Source organism: Chroicocephalus ridibundus, chromosome 1, assembly GCF_963924245.1.
Source record: "Chroicocephalus ridibundus chromosome 1, bChrRid1.1, whole genome shotgun sequence".
Classification (NCBI taxonomy): Eukaryota; Metazoa; Chordata; class Aves; order Charadriiformes; family Laridae; genus Chroicocephalus; species Chroicocephalus ridibundus.
The window spans coordinates 161,490,692-161,512,553 of NC_086284.1; the positions used below are offsets into that span (position 1 = coordinate 161,490,692).

General features: G+C 41.7%; 1 protein-coding gene across 3 annotated transcripts; it reads left to right on the forward strand.

Moving 5' to 3' along the window:
* Positions 1-977: 977 nt before the first annotated feature.
* On the forward strand, positions 978-21,759 carry PWP1 (PWP1 homolog, endonuclein). Of its 3 annotated transcripts, XM_063321465.1 has the most exons (16): positions 978-1,108; positions 1,201-1,259; positions 4,595-4,728; positions 5,153-5,238; positions 7,580-7,676; positions 9,139-9,249; positions 10,050-10,174; positions 11,527-11,600; positions 13,775-13,871; positions 14,755-14,816; positions 16,602-16,713; positions 17,714-17,804; positions 18,665-18,786; positions 19,260-19,365; positions 20,101-20,240; positions 20,334-21,759. In XM_063321465.1, the coding sequence occupies exons 1-15, from the start codon at positions 1,043-1,045 to the stop codon at positions 20,214-20,216; spliced, it is 1,458 nt and encodes a 485-aa protein (XP_063177535.1). In that variant the 5' UTR covers positions 978-1,042; the 3' UTR covers positions 20,217-20,240; positions 20,334-21,759. The 3 variants fall into 3 exon arrangements, with proteins under 3 accessions (XP_063177535.1, XP_063177525.1, XP_063177546.1); XM_063321455.1 differs by having other exon boundaries at positions 20,101-21,759; XM_063321476.1 differs by lacking the exons at positions 978-1,108; positions 1,201-1,259 and adding an exon at positions 1,409-1,866 and having other exon boundaries at positions 20,101-21,759.
* The last annotated feature ends 103 nt before the right edge of the window (positions 21,760-21,862 follow it).

The following is a 21,862-nucleotide window of genomic DNA, read 5'->3' on the forward strand; positions in this document are numbered from 1 at the left end:
AGCCTCAGCTAAAGGTGGCAGAGGTGCCAAGTGGGACTGGGCTAATTAAGAGAATGTCATGGTTTAACCCCAGGCGGCAGCTAGGACCACACAGCCACTCGCTCATTTCCCCCTGGTGGGATGGGGGAGAGAACTGGAAGTGAGAAAGAAGTCACGGGTTGAGATAAAAACAGTTTAATAGGTAAAGCAAAAGCTGCACACACAAGCAAAGCAAAACAAGGAATTCATTCACTGCTTCCCATGGGCAGGCAGGTGCCCAGCCATTGCCAGGAAAGCCGGGCTTCGTCACACCTAATGGTTACTTGGGAAGACAAACATCAAAACCCCAACCACCACCTGCTTCCTCATTTTTCCCCCAGATTTATATACTGAGCAAGACATCACATGGTGTGGAATATCCCTTTGGCCAGTTGGGGTCAGCTGTGCTGCCTGTGTCCCCTCCCCACTCCTTGTGCCCCCCAGCCCTCGCTGGCCGGGCGCTGTGAGGAGCAGGAAAGGCCTTGGCTGCTCGGCCACGACCAAAACCCCCACTGCGCCGCCAGCCCCGCTTCCCATCCCGGCTCCAGCGCACAGCCCCGCTACAGCTGCCGGCGAGAGGGTCAACTCCATCCCCGCGGCAGCCACGACAGAGGAAGCGGCCGGGCACCCTTCTCAGACTAATCCTATGAAAAACCGGCGCCCCTCTCGCTGACGGCGATCCGTCTCCCGACAAGTTCTGTCAGTCACCGGCCGGCCCGAGGGGGACACTAGAGCAGGGCGACCCCCCGCCGCCTCCCCGCTACCGCCGCGCAGGCCTCACCCCCCCGGCACCGCCCCTTCCGGATCCGCCCACTCAGGCCTCTCCCCCCTGTAGCCCCGCCCCTCTCCCCCCCGGGCCGTCACGGCGCTCTGTGATGACCTCACGCGGCTTTGTCTCCGCCCCTTCCGTTTTTCTCCGCCGCTAACAGGCTGTGGCTCCACCCTCCTCCACTGGTGACGTCACTCGGGGTGCGCCGGAGCCGCTCGCACGCGCTGTCGCCGTCCGCGTGCCGCCGCCGCCGCCATGAGCTGCCCGGTGACGTGCGCCGCCTGGGTGCGCTGCGGCGTTGCCAAGGAAACGCCGGACAAGGTGTGTGCGGGGGGGGCCGGGCTGAGGGGACCCCCGCCACACCTTCTCCCCCCCGCCGCCATCATCCCTCTCTCCCTGTGTCCTCCCCGCAGGTGCAGCTCGACCAGGAGGAGCTGAACCGTCTGATCGAGGAGGCCCAGGACAAGCTGGGGTGAGCCGGGGGGAGCGGGGCCGGGGCGGGGTTGGAGCCCCCACCGAACCTCGCCGTGGTGTGGAGGGGCCGGGCGGGGGGAGCGGCGGGGGAGGGTCTCGCTGAAGGCCCGGCTCGGGAAGCGGCGGCGGGCAGAGGAGATCGGCCCCGGCCGGCCTGGGCTGCTCCTGGAGAGGCCGTGCCGGGTGAGCCCGAGTGCCGGGAGGGTCGTCTGTCCGGAGAGCGGGCGGAGAAGCGTCGGATGGAGGATGTGTCCTGCCTGAGCCGCGGGTACGGCAACGTGGGTGGTGTTCCCGTGTGGTTCTTCCGACGTGACCCGTGGGCCGTCAGGCCAGCCGAGCCTTTCAGGTGAAGTCTCCAGAGATCCTCTCGGGGCCAGCTCCTCGCTGGAGTTGCCATTCCCCTCTGGAGTGGATCTGTAACTGCGGGTGCTGGGGAGTCCGGGGGGCAGTTTGGTGCCTTGGGGATGTGGCCAACTGAGGTGGAAGTCCCAGATGGACACCGTGAAAAAGCGTATGCTGAGCGGGCGACGTGACAATCTAAGCAGGTCTGGAGGCCACAGCAGAGCTCAGAAGGACTTGGTATTTTGTGCTTCTGCAAAAAAAAGGCAAAACTTCACGCAGATATTTATGGTTTGGGTATTTACGGCTCACATATGAAACGGTAGACATCATAACTCTCCACTTGGCACTAAAAGTTGCTGGTTGTGTAGTTGTGTTAAATTTTGTCATTCTGCTTTTAAGAAAAAGGTAAATAAGCTTATGGAAAGAATAAGAAAAGTGAGAGATTTAGAAAACATAATCTATGGAAGACAATAGAGTAATGTCTCTCTTTTGTCTAGAAAAAGATGAGGGACTGAGGCCTTATTCCGTTTTCCAGCCTTTTTCAGCTAGATCTGTGTATAGATTTAGGCATCTCATTCTGTTTCGGCTATGTAGGGTGTGTGGTTACGCCACAGTATGTGTGACTCAACAGGCATAGGTATGCAATAGGTAGCAATAAAAACTTTTTTTAGTTCGGTGACTGTTACCCACCCAATTTCTATTAGATGGATCTGTGCCTTTATTGCTGAACAGAGTGTTTTGTCCCAGAACGTGTTTTGTTCTGGTTTTGTTTTTTAATGGTTCCAAAATCATCTTAAACATCTGGAAGGTTCTTACTTTATATCAATTTCTTTAGCAGTTATGTTTAATGTTTCCGTTCTCTGCGGTGTTACTTGTTTCTTCTTTATGTGTGTGAGCTTTTGTTTTTCTGGGTGGATTCCTTTCTCTTGCAATTTCAGAAACAGAAAGATTTGAGGTGCTGCTTATTAGTAATTATGCATTCCAGCATGGAACTGTAAAGACCATCCGCAACAACCAAAGGGGTTATGATCGCTTTATAACATCTGGTACTTTGTAGAATTTGTTATGACATCAGTCACTTTTTTTCCTGTGCAAGGATCACAAATCAGGCTCAGATTTAGAGTCTCTAGCTATCTTTTTTCCTGTGTAATTTTACTGAATAGATTATAAAGATAGGTTTCTGTTATTTACTTTAGAAATCATACCTATGCGAACTATCTTGCCTCATTACTGCCTGGGAATTTTGCGTACAGGAGGACAGAAATGCTGGATTCTGCACATAGGACGCAGTAACACTTGTCACAAGTATAAATTGGGAGAGGGGTGGTTGGAGAGCAGCTCTGCAGAAAGGGATCTGGGGGTGCTGGTGGGCAGCAGGCTCAATAGGAGCCAGCAGTGTGCCCTGGTAGCCAGGAGGACAAACTGCATCCTGGGGTGCATCAAACACAGCATCACCAGCCGGTCAAAAGAGGTGATTATCCCACTATATTCAGCATTGGTGCTGTGTGCAGTTCTGGGCCCCACGATTTAAGAAGGATGTGAAGGTCCTTGAATGCGCCCCGAGGAGGACAACAGAGCTGGTGGAATGGCTGGAAGGAATGTTCTGTGAGGAACGGCTAAGGACTTTGGGCTTGACTGGCTGGAGAAGAGGAGGCTGAGGGACAACCTCACTGCTCTGTACAGCTTCCTGAGGAGGGGAAGCGTTGATCTCTTCTCCCTGGGATCCCATGATAGGACGTGTGGGAATGGTTCAATGCTGCACCAGAGGACGTTCAGACTGGACATTAGAAAGCATTTCTTTACCAAGAGGATGGTCAAACACTGGAAGAGGCTTCCTAGAGAGGTGGCTGATGCCCCAAGCCTGTCAGTGTTTAAGAGGCATTTGGACAATGCCCTTAATAATGTGCTTTAACTTTTGGTCAGCCCTAAAGTGATCAGGCAGTTGGGCTAGGTGATCATTGTAGAGTCTTTCCAACTGAAATGACTCTGTTCTGTTCTGTTCTATTCTTAAAACTATCACCTGTGCAGTAGGACAAGGGGTAATGGTTTTAAACTAAAGGAGGGTAGATTTAGTCTAGATAGAAGGAAGAAATTTTTTATGATGAGAGTGGTGAAACACTGCAGCAGGTTGCCCAGAGAGGTGGTAGATGCCCCATCCCTGGAAACGTTCACGGTCAGGTTGGAAGGGGCTCTGAGCAACCTCATTTAGTTGAAGATGTCCCTGCTCATTGCAGGGGGGTGGACTAGATGACCTTTAAAGGTCCCTTCCAACGCAAACTATTCTATGAAATGCAGTGTATCCAGCAGGAATGAGTTCCTGTCGCACACACTCCATGGAGGTGTCTGGGATATGTGTTAGGTCCTCAGCCAATGTTTGATGTATGCTTCCTTCTACTGAATTTTTTGTATATGGAAACTCAATTGTTCGCACACAGAGTTTTCTGGATGTTGCATAGTTTGTCCTGTAAGAAGTAATCTGCAATATGTCCCTACCTAATTAATTTTATGTTGGCCTTTTTTCTTCTAATACAAATATGGGAAGTATGAGGAAATAAAATCTTAAAAATCTTGAAGAAATGCAAGAGTCATCACACGTGACAGGACATGTGGGTGGGATGAAAAAAAAAAAGGAATTGGACACATGCAAATGCGCAGAAGTGAGGTTGAGAGCATTGTATCCACAAAAAAAGGGTAAGAGAAAGGGATTTAGACACACAGTTTATCTCTGTCGAATGGAATTTGTGTCACGTTTTGTCATGAAAACTTTCAAGGAAAAGCTTTCTCTGGAAGCCTGAGAATAATGGTGCCTTGTATTTTGGGAAAAGATAGGAAAGGAGTGAATAGATTTCCAAATTAGTGGCATAAAGACGTGAAACCTGTGTGGACAGCCGGGATGGTGTGCTGAAATCTTGTTAGCAGTCCACTAAGTAATTACCTGGAAGCATGCTGAATGTCTGTCACAGTTTCTCAGGGATGTGTATCTTTAAACAGGGATGGTGCCGATGGTAGCAATGAAGGCCAGATGGCACGTGGCAGAGATAAGTCTTCTCATAAAAATGAAGGTCTGTCTGATGATGAACTGGAGGAGTATGATCTGGACAATTACGATGAAGAGGAATACGCAGGTAAGAAGTCAAATGTCAGGTATGCAATCTAGGTGAAGAACCTTTTCACTTCTTATTGTACGTAAGAAATTAATATGCTAAAACCGCACAGTGCTATATTTCAAATGCTGGAAATTCACATTTGTAATTATTTGCTTATTCCAGTTTCGGAAATCATTTAGTGGGTGAAACAATTCTGTGTGTCCCCCTGACATTAGAACCGAGAGCAGTGTTGAAAAGAGTTTCACTCCCCCTGCTGTAGTTCTGGAGCAGAGCAGCAGAAGTCCCTGAAAGCACTAAGCGATTTAAGAGGTTCTTATGTTTGGAACTTGGAAGTCCATTTACCCCACCCCTTAAAATTTCTAATACAGGTGTTGGTCCAGGGGTTTCTAACTTCCATCTGTCATTGGCATGTATAAAAAAATGTTCTGAAATTCCCATGTAGGTGATTTAAAACTTGAAGACTCTTTGGCTGCTTTGGCAGTGTATGGGAGCAATGATCAGGATCCTTACATCACTCTAAAAACCACTGTAAGTACTATAAAAATGTTATATATCTCAAACAGCATAAACTTAAAAATCAGTTAAATTTTCCCACTGCCGGACTGCCTTAGGGTCTGTAGGTGCTTGCAGTTTGCCAAAAGTTTGCCAGACTTTTGATCAGATGGAACTCTTTTAAGGTTGCTTTGTGCAGTCACCTCTATGCATGCTTTTTACGTTGAAGTCAGAAGTTAAGGTGAACTGGCTCATGATTTAAGCCACATGCTTCTGTACATGGAGGTGGTTTGTCACCTATCTATCAGGACCCAGAAAATACTTGAAGAAGTAAGAAATCTCAGTATCTCAGGCTACTAACGACCCAAATTAGAAAACTTCCCAGATTGCAAGACCCTTACAACCCTCCACCAGTTTATGGAAGAAACCAAACTGAGGTGGATTCAGGCTACATGTCAAATTAGGGGTATTGAATGAAGAAATATGTCCCTGTTAAGCATATATGCGCAGCATAGTGCGTAGTTGACTGTTTCTGCCTGTATTAGTTTCCACCAAGTATCAGACAGGGAACATCTTAGCAGGAGCTGGCTTTGTAGGAGCTCTGCGGGGGGTGAAGACATCTCTGGCTGCAGCCTGGCACAAGCTAACTGTGTCAACAGTGCTGTCCTGTTATGCAGCCTGTTTATCTCTCTCTGGTGAACAGGTATGCAGCACGCAAGACATGAGATAATTCTTCTACTTTACTTAACGTCAGTATTGCCTTAGCTAGAATATTGGGTGCCTCTTCAGAAAAGATATGGAGAAATTCCAGAGAATATCCGGCAGTTTAGTTCAGAAGGTTAGGCTGCTACTTGTGAGTGACTTAATTTACATGGAGAGATTACAGAAATCAGTTACAAGGTGAGGTTGCGTGAGAAGAGACGGTGTAAACTAGAGAGCAACTAGGAGAAACTATGATCACCTGGGGCAGGGTGATGAAGTAGGTGAATTTTTGAGACCTCTTAGAAGCATAAAGATTCTGAGATTTTTCTGGGTGCTGTCCTTCTTTATACTATTTTGGATTCTTCACAAAGTTAGTAAGTTGTAAAGAAAAGAGTAGCTCTAGGCTTCTACCATTGTGTGTCGGGGACTTTGTCAAACACGTGTGGTCTCAGACAAGGAGTTGTTATGGTGACTTCACATACTGTAACAGAGCTGAAGGAGGAAGGTATATGTTTATCTTTAAAACGAGTTCACTTGCTGTGTGCACTTTGGGGCACTGTGTGTTTTCTCTGTGTTCCACTGACTAGTTGACGATTTTTCTTGCTCCTATGTACCAGTAGAGGAGAGAAATGCTTTAAAAGTTATGTTTATGGTCAAAGAGGTATTAATTCACATAGGGATTCAGGGAGAATATCAACTGCTTTTATTGTGTGTCAGAAAAGCTAATTTTCTTCCAGACATAGAAAAAGTGAACACCTTTTTCTCAGGCCTTTCCTCCTATGCTCGAGTCCCTTTTTAGTGCTTCAACATGCATTTTATGTTGTCTCGTGATATTTACTACTAGTACTGTTGGAGACTAGGTACTGTGTAACATTAAGTTGATTAATGCAAAGAATTGCAGTACTTGATAGAATTCAAATATTGAAAAGATGCTTGAAGTGAATAAAAAAAATAAATTAAAAGCTTGCTACAAGAAGTCCAAGAAGTCTTGTATGTGTGGTATGTTTGAAGGATGGTACTCTGTTTGTGTAAGACTATTGACTCTTATGTACAGTTCTTAGTTTTCCACTAACGAAAATTCCCTAAATGCCTTCCATTCCTCAGTAACAATGAAAATTAGATGAGAGGTTACATTTGTGCTGGTACAGCTGAATGCCCAGTATAGCTGTAGGCAGTACTTTTCTGGAAATATTTTCCAGAAAATAGACAATGCTTTAATGCTCTTGGAATTGCTTCCTGGATGTGAGGAGCAGTTACAGTATGCTTATTGTGTAAAATGCTGTTATACGATATAACTGCTTAAGGCATGAGAGCACAAGGGAAATAAGCTATGTATGTGGGCTCCTAGTGGTGATTTTCTTTTCAGCAATGAGCTGAAAGTCAGCTTATGGTAGCCTTAAAAGATGGTTTCATATATCGTAATTAAACAACTCTCTAAATCTCCCTAGCTACACATAAACTGTCCTTCAGTCTCCCCATGATGGAGTCTGGTTCCTACCTTTCTCTCTTTACCGCCATAAGATGGTTTTATGCGGATGGGCAGCAGGGTGTTGGGTTTTGAGTGTTTTCAGTTATGGTCAAAAGTTATTATTGATTCAGCCTTTTGAACATTTGTAGTTTTGTGCATTTATGTGCTTTGCTTAACATCCGTTGTCTTCTCCTTTTTGCTGTTCAGGATCAATATGAGCAGGAGGACTTTTTGATTAAGCCCAGTGACAATCTTGTACTTTGTGGCAAAGTTGATAAAGATTACTGTAGTTTGGAGGTCCATGGTAAGTAGCATAGGATTTGTTCCTTACAGTGAAGCTAGGGAATATGTCTTGCCTAGCCTGTTCCATATGGCTGTGTAGAAGAGGAACAAGGTGTTTTTTGGAAGTTTTTTTTTTTTTCTCCTCCTGTGTGTTTTGTCCTCTTTTTTTATATCATGGTGCTTTAGCCACTTTCCAGAACTAGAGTATTTAATGTGGAGTTATTGTTATTTAGAGGATAGTGTGCCTTTATCAGACTGTATAGCACTTCCTTTCCTTATTTCATTCCTATTGAAGCTTAGAAAATACTATGGCAATTTTATTCTCTGAGCATACAATCTTTCTTCCAAACAGTCATGCCAGCTTCCTGTAGGAGTTTATTGTTGGTTGTTTTTTTCCTTGCTTTCTCCTTGCTTCTTTAACTGTGCTTTCCACTGCTAGGAGTAGAAGAATCAGCACCTTTATCATCTTAGTTTTAGAAGAGATGATCCTTAACAGCATCAAAATACCACTTGTTCTAGGGATGGATTTAGTTTTACTGTGTAAAAGATTTTTCTGTTGCAGCAAGGAGTACTGCTGAGTGTGCTGAGGTTACCATCTTTGGTGGTAACTTTGGGGGGATGTTTCTGGCTACTTCTGCTGTGGTACATGTTTCTGTAAGCATAAGTATTCTGTTTCAAGAAAACAGCAAGGCCAAAGTGTTTGAAGGCATCTCTTCAGATACCAGCATCTAGCATTTTCTGTATCTGGAGGTGTTTACAAATTTTATTAACTGTGTTATTTTCCCTCTATAAACTTATAAAACAATAGCACAGGCTTCTGCAGTTTATAACATTGAGTAGTTTACTAGGACTACTTTGTTAACTGAAGACTTTAGCTAGTATCTGAACATCTGTCACATGCACTTAAAACAGCACAGTGATTTTGCGTGTGTGATGATACCGTGTTATTAAAATTATTAATGTATTTTATCTGCTATCCAGTTAGTAAATCCTTTTATTATAAAGAGAAGAATAGCTGGCTAAAGGGAATGCTGTGTTTAGTATATGGTTGCTTTACCAAAAGTCTTCCCGTATCTGTCAGTTACAACCTGCTTTTATCTGACTTCTTCAGCTTCCTCTAATTTGAAAACTGTTTGTCTTTTACCTTCATTTCCCTTTTGATTGCATCTGGAATTATTTCTTTTCTTTTTTTTTCTTCTTTTTTTTTTTAAATTGCTGGTTCTGTAAAAATGAACGTCTAAACCTTCATTAATGTATCCTGATGTAGAAAGTGGTGGTGGTGGATACAGAGCATCTATTTTGAAGTGATCGTGCGTGGGGGCTCTGGCCTCTGCACTAACACTCTGAACACACTGTGAATTTACATTTTAGATCTCCTTGATGATTTTAGTGTTTGCCACATCTGCCTTTTGCCAAGTGAACTGTTGATAGTTGCTTGCTTTTCCTCTTCACTGACATGTTGTATATCTTTAATTCTTTTCCAGTTTACAATCATGAAGAGAACTCATTTTATGTACATCATGATATTATCTTGCCTGCTTACCCTCTGTGTCTGGAGTGGTTGAATTTTGATCCTAGTCCCGACGAATCACTAGGTACGTTACAAAGGATACTGTAAATGTCCAGTTAAATAATTTTTATTTGAAAAGTATACAGATGTAACGTCACTAAATAATTTCCTCTAGTGGTACAAATAGAAATAAAACCAAGATATTAAGACAGAAAAACTGAATATCAGTTTTTTTGGTTTGGTGATACAGGTATCTTCGTGATGCTGCCGTAACAAGCAATTTGACTAAAATACTGGTTTTATTACAAATAATTAAGTTATTGTCAATCAGCTGACCAGAGCAAGCTCTTCTCTAATCTGCTTTATTTTCCACTTGGAAATGGAAGGTTGCTTTTGTTCAAAATTGTTATGGCCAATGCTGTTGATTAACTATAAAACAGAGCAAGATTTTTATGTATTTAGTAACTTTACTTTAGTAACCTTAAATACATACAAATTATGTATTTAGTAACCTTTTTCCTGTGTTTTACAGATATTTTTTTTGCCATAGCACAGGGAATGTGTTTTTTGGTTTGGTTTGTTTTTTTTTTTCCTTAAAAAAGCAAACAAAACGTGGAACTTCATACAGCTTCTTTGAACAGTTACTTGTACTGAAGGGGAAGTGTATTGGCGAGCAAGTAAATTTTTGTCTGGCAGCATATGCTGTCAGTTGATATTTTCAAATTGTTCCGTGTCAGTTAGAATCATCAAAGATGTTCAAATAGAAGATTCTGGCACATAAGTATAAGTTTTACTTATTCAAAGAAATAAGCAACAGCTGGATTGCCAAATACGCTGTTTTGTAACTCTAAATAAATGTGGTTGCATTTGGGTTTCTGCTTGTAGGAAATTATGTTGCAGTGGGTAACATGACCCCGGTTATTGACATTTGGGACCTTGATATAGTGGAATCCTTAGAACCAGTCTTTTCTCTTGGAGACAAGAAAAAGAAGAAAAAGAAAGGGAAGAAAGTAAGTATTCCAAAATGGTTTATCTGGTTGGATGTAGGAAACTTAACAGCAAGGATAACGTTATTACTATTTTTCCTACACTAAAAAAATCGTAGATGATCTGGTTCAATTCCATCTGCAGTGTTGACAGGTTACAGAAGATAATGTCATGGTCATCTACGAGAGGTTAAAATTAGTATTTTCCTGTGACTCAGAGAGTTGAAAACGCATTGAGCAATAAAGGACAAGGTTGACACTAATAAAATACATTTACTCAGGATTCATCTCTGTTAGCTTTATCTATCTAAAATTTAAGCATATTTTAAGCTAGTCATCGAAGCTGTCTGAGGTGAATGCATAGAGACACCCCCAGAGAATGGCTGAGTTTCTTTTAGTGGACTGCAGAGAAAACCTTAAGTACCAAAGAGGAAGACTGAGGTTTAGACTGGATGTTACGTTATGTGAGATGAATCTGACCTTCATTGTGTGCCTGAATGTGGTGTTACGATTTGTCCAAATTCTTTGGTATGTAAAACAAGTCTGGAAGATAACTTAGATCTTGCCGATTTTTGCTTATAGTAGATGCCTCAGGAAGTGCTTAAAGACTCCCTCGAGTAAAAAGGAAAGGTGAACGCTGGGTATATAGCTAATCTTGGTTTCCCAAATGAAGGAGCACTGCAGTGTTAGTCAGCTAAGGAACCACTCTGTGTAATCGTGAAGGGGGGTTACTTCTTGAGCTCTCAGACCTTCTGGTTTTAAAAACAATAGAAAAAATATCCTTGGAAGGGGAATTTGTTCTGTGAAACTTGCCTCTGAAAATCACTGAGTTAACAGAATCACTGTTACCTCAATTTGAAATGCTCATCATTCTCTGTATGGATAATTGAAGTCTGGAAGTAAGAACAGAAGAGGAATGGGGTGGCTTATGGGAGGTTTCCAATTGCTGTCCCGGTAAACTTTGAAGCTTAACCATTTAAAATTAGAATTTGTAGTAGCTGGCAGTTACAAGGACCTAAGGCTCAGTTAATTGGGAGGAGAGAGAGAGAGAACTGCCAGGAGTGTTTAGAAAGAAGCTGAAGAAGCTGCGCAGTAGCTGGAAACAATGAGATTTCTTCTCCCAGCCTGAAGGGAGTAACCAGTTCTGTAAGGCCACCAGCTGTGAGTGGAGCAATCTGAGATCCGGGGTAAGAGGCGAGGTGCAGGTACTGCAGAGACAGTTCTATCAAAAGCCTTGTTGCAGCAAGTGAGAATAATTTAAAATACAAAGTTGTTTGTGAAGGCATTAAGGAGTTCATACTAATGTGTTGTAGCGCTTGATTGCTGTTGAAGCTGTAATTTTCAGAAGTCTGTTTGTGTCATATTTGCATACGCAGAGTTTATCTTCAGAAGGGACAGCAAAAGGACATACTGATGCTGTGCTTGATCTTTCATGGAATAAACAAAGCAGGTAAAAAAATACTTGAATAACAATGGATGGTTACAAATCTGTATACTTAATTAGGCATGTATTTTTCACACAAATCCAAAATCTTATGTAGCATAACATTGAACTTGAAAGTAGTGCTGTGATGAATTGATTCTCAAAAATACACACACACTCTTTTTTTTTTTTTTTTTAACTAGAAATCTTGGTTTATTTTCTTAAACACCTATTTATTGCTACAGATCACTTTTTATTTGCAGGTTGTCCAGATGAGGGCAGGGCTAAGGTGAGTCTAAGCCATTTGATAAATTGGCTACATTTAAGCCAGATGCACAAATTGGAGAAGCAGAAGGGCTGCCCTGATCTGTGCCAATCTGCCGGTGACCTAAACCGCCATTTCAACAGATAGAAGTAGATTTATAGAAGGAAGTCCTTGCTGTGCTGGTTTTTTTCCCCTCTGGCTTTTGCCCCAGAGCAGTGAACAGAAAAGAGAGTGTAAAAGCCCTAATAGCACAGTTATAGGAATGCCTCTGACTGTTGGGTTATACTGGACAGGGAGAATTCCCTGTCGCCTGAATGAACTAGCAAATGAAGTGCTGCTATTGAAGCAACACAAAGCTGGCCCATCTTGGGGGAGAGGTCAAGGACAATGCGCTGACTGAAATAAAGACGCTGCTGTTTTTTTCTTATCGTTTAGGTGTTTTTTAACAGTTCACTTGTCAGGATTCTCAGCATGGGCCTTGAAACTGTCAGACACAGGCTGATTTTTATGTTTGCTTTTTTTTTTCCCTGCTGTCATAAATGCCTCTGAAGATACACATAGGCAACTCCGCATACTCCTGATGAGCCTTCACTTGTAATGCTTTGTTATCTAGATGCTGAAGAAGGAAACACCCGCACAGACATGCAGTAAATGTACATAAATTGCGCTCTTAATTTACAGTGTGCTGTCTGTTCTTAAATTAAACACGTATGCACAAAGTATGGTAGTGATCATTCCATCAGTCTTACAAAAGAGTAGCTTTCACGTACCTAGAAATGGTTGTCTGGTAATAATATAGAGACGAGTCACAAAATTTAAAGCTGCAATCGTTCAGTGTCTGGAATGCATAATTCCGTGATGTGCTGAGTTACGATTGGTACTGGTAGATCTTTCAGGAAATAAAAACAGCCTTGAAGTGGAAAGCTTATGGGCAAAACAAGTAACTCCTTGGAGCAGCTTATATTTAAGAGTTTTGTTGTTGTTTGGATTTTTTTAGGCAAGACATGATGTGACAGCTCTCTATAAATAACTTTCTGCCTGTAGGTCATAATGGTGTTACTGTAAAAGGTTCTCATAGCCTTCACTATGCGTTTTCTTAACTTTCCCTTGTGACATTGTTTGGGAGAACAGTGTTTCCAGGAGAATGTTGGCGCTTTCAGTCAGAAACGCTTGGTTAATATAAAAAGAAAAAGGGTAAGGAGGGAACAGTTTCAATCAGGAACAACGTGTTGAGGTAATAAATCTGTTTTTAAGAGCAATGGAGCAATGGTAGCAATTGTACTTTGTATTTGACAGCGTTTGGGAACGATTTGAGTTTTTTCTGATTAAACTTCTAAACTGTGTATTTATTGCTCTTAACACAATTGGTCAAATTTAAGTTGAAACGTGGGATCTGTAAACTAAGTAAAATGTTAGTGGTTCCTTTCAGCATTCTATGAAGGGTGTGCAGTGCTGGCTCTTCAGTAGTTACATAAATACTCAGATATTAGAGAGCAAAATATTCTAAAAACAGGTTTGTCTCGCTCTTGGCTGTACGTGTATGCATACAGAACTAAGTTGCATAGGTAATGTTATTTAAAAGTACTATCTTAACGTCAAAGGAAAGGAAGTACTTAAGCACCTTTCTTGCTTTGTTTTGTTCAAGAATCTTCCAGAAAATGATATTTTAAGTGGTGTCGGGGGAAATGCAAGCAAAACTGTCAATGCTGTTGTACTAATGTTGTACTAATATAATCTAATAGAGTCTGTTTGTAGTCTTTACTTGTAGCGTAGAATTACCTTCAGGGAGTTATCCCTCAGGCTTGAGATACATAGTCTGTAGACCAGAGAGTACTTGATCTCAGAATCAGGCTCTGTATATATTTTGGATTTTTGACCGTTACTTGTTTGTATCTGTATAAAGATTTCTAAAACTTATTTTTTGATCCATTATCAGGAATGTTTTAGCAAGTGCGTCTGCTGACAATACTGTGATTTTGTGGGATATGTCTGTGGGTAAGCCAGCAGCCAGCCTGACGCTACATACGGACAAGGTATGTAATAATCGCTATGTTTCTTTCACTGTGAAATACAGAGGGAAAAAATAACCAGCTTTTCATTAGCTGATTGGTAGCGAACCCTTAGAACAACAATTCTGTAGTTTTCTAACAACTGTGCAGAATAGTTTAAATTTCTGAGTTAGTTGCTTTTGCGAACAACGCTGTATTTGCTTTTAAAAATGTTATTTAACTTATCCTTTAGAAAGTTTGCAAAGACTCACAGCATTTTTTAAAAGGCCTTTTGTGTGAAAGCCTGGATGGTTGGGTTTAAGCTACAAAAAATAGACCTCTGAGCATAGGTCAAGCTGTAACCCTCTCTTAAGGCAACAGTGAGTGTTGGTTACAGTTTGTTCTAGGTAAGAAAGGTTTAAAATAAATGATACTAAAATACCATAGTGATGAGTACTTCAGAAATGAATTCATCTCATAGTAATTACAATGTGAAAGTTAGTTATTAATAGCTATAACCTTATTTTGCTGTTAACAAAGTCACTGCCCTTGGCAAACTCCAGATTTTCATTTTTTGCTAATGTCTGCATTTTTCTCCCAACTGGAAGCAGCTATTCTTTTACCTCCTTCAGCTTATTTTTTTTAATATCTAGGGCATAAACGGGGCATGTGGTTCCGTTCAGTTAAATTATATTGGAAAGTATCTTGTTTCTGCTGGGTGGGGGCGTTTGAAATAAAAATGATGTGCATCTCTTGCACTGTTTTATGAGAAATCTCAGTTATCAACAAACTTAGTAAGAAGCGTTTTTTGGGGGGAAGTGTGCTGGTTTTGAGGAGGAGGGATTGTGCTGTGGTCAAAGAAAATTCCCGTATATATGTGTTGTATCTCAATGCTTATTTTTTTGAAATAAAATCTTCTGTTGTCTAGGTCCAGACATTGCAGTTTCATCCGTTTGAAACTCAGACGCTTATTTCTGGATCTTACGATAAGTATGTCAGGGTAATATTTTCAATTGTTACATGTGGGGAGGGTATTAGTGTTGAATTAAGCCCCTTAAGTTGCCTCAGGTTTTCTTTTTCGTGTACTTATAACTGTGCCAAATTTGAGTAATGCTATTATTTTTTTCCAGCAAGGTAGCCAGGTTTGTATGTGGCCAAAATGTAGTTTTCTTTACCTCTTTCTCAGGACTCGCCAAATACTTTAACCATCTGGACTGACATTTTCTGTGCCAGGTGTCTGATCCAACCTGAATTTATTTCTTAATTTGGCCGTATGGCATTTTCTGTGTTGGGAATGTGTCGCTGCTCATTCCTGTGAAAACTTGTCCAGGTTTTGCCAAACTGTAAGACCAGGGTGGGGGCATGAGAGACTTTAAAATCCCAGTCCTCTCCCTACAGCCTCTATGGATAGGCGCGCTATAGCCGAATTTTAACAGGCTGTCTCCTGGTGATTGCAGCCTGGAGATGCTGTGAAATGGGTTGTGTCTGCACACTTGGGCTAGCGCTGTAACTGCCACTTGTTATAAGCCCTGCCAGCCAAAAAACTTCCTTTCTGTTCTCCCATCTCCTAGGGGTGACTTTTTAATTTTGTTCTATAACGGTGATTTTTCTTATATCGATTTTTTTTTTTTAATTCTGCTTTTAGGACTTTGTCCCTCTATTAATATTTAAAGACCTGTCAATCTTTAGCCAAGTCTTTATGTTCTCTGGCTTCTTTTATGCTCTGCATAAGTAAAAGTATCGGAGAAAACCCTTTTATTCTTCTTAGGAACCTGCTTACGTCTGCTTTCCCTCCCCCTTGACTTCCTTCAGTGAAAAGAAAAAAAAAGTCCAAATACCGAGACCAGCTTATCAGTCCCTTTTTAGCTAGCCCTTTGATCCCATGGACACCTATAAACCAGTGTACTATCTATAAACTAGTGAACTGCCACTGGGGATTTTTCCTGTAAAACCTCACAGGACCACAGTCTGTTTAATGAATGTTGGCAGATGCCTTCATAACCTGAAAGTCAGACCGTTAAAAACTGCGTATGTACTAAACCTGTTTTTGTAAAACGCCTGGTAAAAGAGCTGAGACATGTAGATCACATTTCTTCGGGTTTAATTATAGGATAGAGTGGGAGCGGGTTACGCTGTGGCTGTAAATTGCGGTGAGATGTTGCGAGAGTGACATCATCGCTCCTCTCTTCCATTTGCATCCAGGAGCTTTTCGGGTTGGGACAGATTCTGCTGCCACTGGGCTGAGCACATGCCTGCAAAGAATCCCAAGGGACCCACTAACTCCCATCCCCTCTTTCTCCTTTTCTGGATTAGCATTTCCCTAACCGCTTTTGAAGATTAATTTTTTATTCCTTTTTATTAAAGCATATTTGAAAATATTTGTATATGTATCAGAAATTGTGCATTGTTTTTGAACAGTCATTACTTGACTTTTTAGAAGTCTGTTCATAATTATTTGCATAATTATGGTCTCTTATATGCTGCCTTATGTACTGAGTGAATTCAAGCTCTGTTTGCTTAGTTTCTATAGAACGGCTGTTTGTTACCAAGATGACACTTTGAAGCATATGGAAAAAGCTTGTGTTTATCTGAGAAATTTTCATCTGTTATTAAGTTGGAAGACTAAATAGTGAAGCTGATTCCATTTTAATTTTTGAATTGTTGTTTACATGGGCCTTCTACAGATGCCAGTGGTAAAACAAAACAAACTTCATAAAGCAGTCTGCCCTGATTATTTTTTTTTTCTTTTTAATTTCCTATCCCTTTTTCCCATAGATCAGCTGTGCTGTATGACTGCAGAAACCCACAAGATAACCATCGAACATGGCGGTTTAGCGGTCAGGTTGAAAGAGTAACCTGGAATCATTTTTCACCTTGTAATTTCTTAGTGAGTACATGCTCTTCTGTTCTAGGTCTGTTGACTGTTGCCATTTTGTTTAACCTGTAATGTTTCTGAATCACGTAATGGAGCTGATGGACAGCTGAACTGTTGGTGTTACTTATTTTAAAAATGCAGTGTGTGGACGGATGGTTTTAGGTATTTTTTTCAACAAGTATATAGAGACCAGCTACTTATTTGGTATCTTCGTTATGACAGTAGAAAAGCAATTGATGCCGATGCTTTTTCACTCCAGAGGTGACATCTTTGCCATGTTGTTAGAGTGTTTCGTGGGTGGGTTGTATTTTCCTTTGTATAGTTGCTGTTGTGTTTCATGTAATGAGGCAATTGCAGCTGAGAAGTAGCTAATTAGAAGATCCTGAATATTAGTTCAGTGTTTCCCATCAGCGCTAGAGGGCAGTGTCCTCCTAGCTGGTATAGAGTGAAAATACCTTGATTTTGTGGAGGTTTTTATAATAAAACTTTTAAAGAGAATTTAAACCAAATCTTTTTTTATTATCTCAATGGCTGTCTAGTTCTCTGTTGCTTTGTGTATGCAGCCAACAAAAGCAGTTGCTGAGTTCTGTTGGGTTTATGATTTAGATCTCTCCTGGTATAATAGACACTTGGCTTTGCACAGGGCTATTATGCAGCCAGTGGATGGCTCCAAAAATTTGAACGATTGATAGTTAAGAGACTAAAGGCTCTATATTTCTTTGTCTAACGTGAGAGCCAAGCTTAGTAGTGCAACCATTTTCAAAATAGAGTTTAAGAAATGTGTATAGGACTAAGACTTCCATGGTGCGTAGAATAGCTCAGGCAGCGTCAGGATGGAGCCTGACCTTGGGGATGCAGACCCTGTAAGGTGTGTAACATGCCCTGCCGAGAAGCAGTGCAAGTCTGGCTCAAGTCACAGGGATTTACTAGAGGGTGGGTATGATTTCACAGGAGGTTTTTTTCAAATGAGCGACTACGGCTGTTTGTTTTTATAATGTTGTGGTTTCCTTAGGCAAGCACAGAGGACGGCTTTGTGTACTGTCTGGATGCTCGTTCTGATAAGCCGCTGTTTACTCTGAAAGCGCACGATGAAGAGGTGTCAGGTAAATTGTGTGCGTGTGTATGTTGTGTTTGTCCCCAGTGGCGAGGCACATCTGGAAGATGTCTTTAACTGATACGACGGAGGTGGTGGTGATTCCTTGGTTAACAGATGAGAGTTGTGCATACTAATCATGGGTAGCTGGCGTGTGACACAAATCTCTCCTCAGAAGCCATTGTAAAGCAAAGTATTTTAACAACAGTGAACTTTTCTCAGTGAATGTCATGAACGTCAAAACAGATCTGTTCACTTGGGACTTACTCCCTGTGTTTTTTGGGTAAGGAATAACAAAAACTATGCAGTCTGGTCCAGGATTATGAACTGTAATGTTTACCTCCTCTATCTGTAATTATTTTATACTGACATTTATTCTGGAGATGATTTATGTATGGCACATGGGAAGGTTTTCACACTGCCTCCTTTAGACTACTTTAATTATTTGATCAGTGTAGGAGCTTCTAAAAAGCAACTCTAAGCACCTGATCAGGTGTCTAAAATGAGATCATATGAATATGCCCCATCCTCTTGGATAGCAAAAGAGATGGTCTTTGGCAAATAACTGAAGAACACTAGCAGGGGAAGCCAGATCATGTGAAGTAAGAAGCAGAACAACGGCATCTTTGCACTGTTAACTGTTGTTGGATTGAAGGCAAAATAGGCCTACATGATGTTAGTTTGCTGTCACAACAGCGAGCGGTAGCAGCATGAAACTCTCATTAACTTTTTCTCCTTTGTGCTGGAACAGAGTTTAGTGTGAAAAGAATATTGGGTTTGTTAACGCGACTTTGCTTCAAAATGTGCCCTCATCTCTGTGAAACGGTGGTTACCTGGTGCTCTCACACTGCTGCACTCTTCATCTTCCAGGGCTACAGCTAAGCAGTCAGATCAAAGGGTGCCTTGTGACATCGTCTGCTGACAAATACGTGAAGATTTGGGATATCCTGGGAGACAGACCAAGTTTAATCCATTCCAGGGCTATGAAAATGGTAGAGTAATATTAATTTCTTGATTCCAAGAAGGTTTATATATAAACTATGTCTGCTTATTCCTTTTTGTCTAGCTTGAATCTTGTTTTACCTAACATCATAACATCTTTTAGGGGGAAAAAAACCCAATCACAACTGTGTATTCTGGGTAAATCATTATCATTACAGTGCAGTATTCAGTTCAACATGTAATTGGCAGACTGCTTCAAAGCCTCAGACCTGAATACCAGATACAACGTTCTGAGCAGAACTAGAGGTACTCCAGTGTGTATCTGCCAGCTTCAAGGCAAAGGTGTGATTTACTGTTTGTAATTAGCAGCTCTTGACTTTAATTTTGTGTCCTTACAAAATAAGTTTCAGAAAACGTAGCATAAATTTGTTTAAAACTTGCTTGGTGAAAGTATTTTCAGATGACAAATTAATTTTAGGATGATATTTACAAAAAAAATATCCTCTTCCTTCCTCCCTCCCAGGGTGTTCTGTTTTGTGCAGCCAGCTGCCCTGACTTCCCCTTCGTTTTTGCCTTTGGAGGAGAGCGGGACGGGCTGCGTGTCTGGGATATAAGCAAGATTTCTGCAGGTAACATTCTTATTTCTTTGAATCTTGTGGTTCTCCCCTTGTCCCCAGGGTGTATTTGTATATTCAGTAATGTATTCTGGTCTGAGAGAAACTGTAGGTTAATATTTTTAAATACCCCAAGACTACATGTCTTCACATTTTCAGCTTCAAAAAATGTGGGTTTTTTCTAACTTGGAAAACTGTGTTTGCCACATGATTTATTTTCTCATAGCTGAAGCATAATACCTGATTTCTTGTAATACCTATGTTTTACTTTTTTCTGAATGTTCCTGGTGTAATCAAGTATCACATTTTTGAGTACCTGTACAAATAAAAGCAAGGACTGGTTTTGATGGGTTGTTGTAGCTACATGTAACTAAATGGCATGAAGTTTTAGAGGCTTTTAAGAGCTTGGTGGAAACCAGAGAGACTAAAACCAGAAATAAATTATTTAACCTTAATGTTCTGCTTTACAAAACTCATCCATTTCACAGTACTTAGGCACAGGGAAACCTCTAGAGATACTCTGGGGGAGCAATAACAGGATTTGTAATTTAGGCAGCACATACGGGCGCTTGTTTGGACGTGTAAGCTTTGGCTCCCTACTCAGGGCAAAGGGGAAAGCTTTAAAATTGCACCAGGTTAGGATTTCTGTTCCGTGGTTTTCCCTTCCGTGATGCTCACCACGCTGTACCTGCTGTACTGCTCTTGTCCCTGCGACACTAATGTGTAAGCAAGCCCCTGTCTCTGTTGCAGTGAACGAAGTTTTTGGAAACAGAGAGAGACATGTTCTGGCAAGTGCCAGCTCCGTGGCTTCCAGCTCCACAGCCGGCAGTAGCAGCAACGATTCGGAGACAGCAATGGAATCATGACGGCTCAAACATCACAAAATCAAAGTAATTAATGGGACTACGACTAATGTGTATTCTACAGATCCCCCTGTTTGGTGAGAGTTCATAGAAATTACTTGACTGTCTTGCAATCCACAGGCTTCTTCATCTCAGACAAAGAAACACGGTGATGTGGTTAAGCTCTAAATCAGCAGTTCCAAGTTCCTGCCTCTATTACCGGCTTTGAAAGATGAAGTCACTTGCTTTTGCCAGAGATTAGAAACAGGGGCCACCACGTGTCAAGTTGATATAAAAATGAAATAGTCAGAAGAGCGTCCTGCTGCTACCAGAAGTTTGATGAATACTGCAGGAAGGTCAATAGCTTCGAAGGGCATCAGGAAAAATACTTCAGACAGCGGTTGCCTAATAAATAACCAAACAAAAGCTGAATGAAATGACAAGTGTAAATAGATAATTTAGCCTTAATTTGAGGCTAGAATTACAGATTTCTAATACGTATTTTAAAAGTTCTTCTCTGTAACCTGTTTAAGTCTATTTCGTAGGCACTAAGTTGGAGTCCCGAAGTAGAACCTTAAAATGTGTTTCTACCACCTCAACTCACCGATATCAAACCAGAAATATCCCAGCTCTGTCCCATCAAGGGTTTCTTTTCCCGGGTTCCACAGCACCTGAAGCTTATAGATGTTGCATGTGTATTGGGTTTTTCTTAAAGCTCCAAATGTAATATATATATGCAAAGAGAACGTGAACTGAAATAAGGAACTACTACTTGGGCGAGGACGAGAGGCTGTCAGGACACGAAGTGAGGGTAGGGATCTCAGCTGGTCACTGTTGCTGGGGAAAGCTGTCCATGTCACGTGCTCATGTTCTTAACTCCACCCAGGCATTTCTGCCTGAAACCTGAAGGCACAGAGGAACATTTCGAGTATCAGCCTAACCACTGACTTTTGAACACCTCATTTAAAGCATCGGGAACCTAGTCAAGTAATGTGACTGAATTTCCTCACATTTAAAATGAACACCCAAGTGCCTTACCCCAGGCCAGAAGTCAAATGGTACTCGTAGCCTGTGGAGCGCGTGGAAGGTGGACAACCACTGGAAGGTCTCTGTTGAAGTGCTGCTGCTTTAAAAATGCCCGGGGTATTAAAACAACTGGTGTCAAAGCAGCCGTAGTGTCAGCGCACGTAGCTGACAAGATCTTACCCACTGCTTTCCACCCTAGCTGATTGTAACTCCTTCTGCTGAGGTAAAGCAGGTAACTTTTATCAGTACAACCTGCAGGTGGCGGAAAAGGCAGGGCTGTAGGTTTCTTTCCCATCCCTTGAAGTAAGTGGCTGCTTCTAAATCCAGTTTAGCTGTTTCCAGTCTGGTGACAGGTGTTTTGCATGGCACTGCAGGAACCAAGAATCAATCCTTTCTCTGCCAAGCAATAGTGAACAGTGTGGACAACAAACGAACGACGTCTTTTTTGAAGCTTAAGAACCTCTGTTCAAGTCTTTTCTACTGAAAAGCTGCAAGTTTTTCAAAGCTTTAATTTGAAATAAAGGCTTCGTGTTAAGCTCTTTGAGGGTTGTAATTTCTGTTATATCTCTACTTTTGGTATTAATTGGCACCATAGGTCTAGAAGCTGGACTCTATGTAAAAGGTCTTTTCCAACCTAAATGATT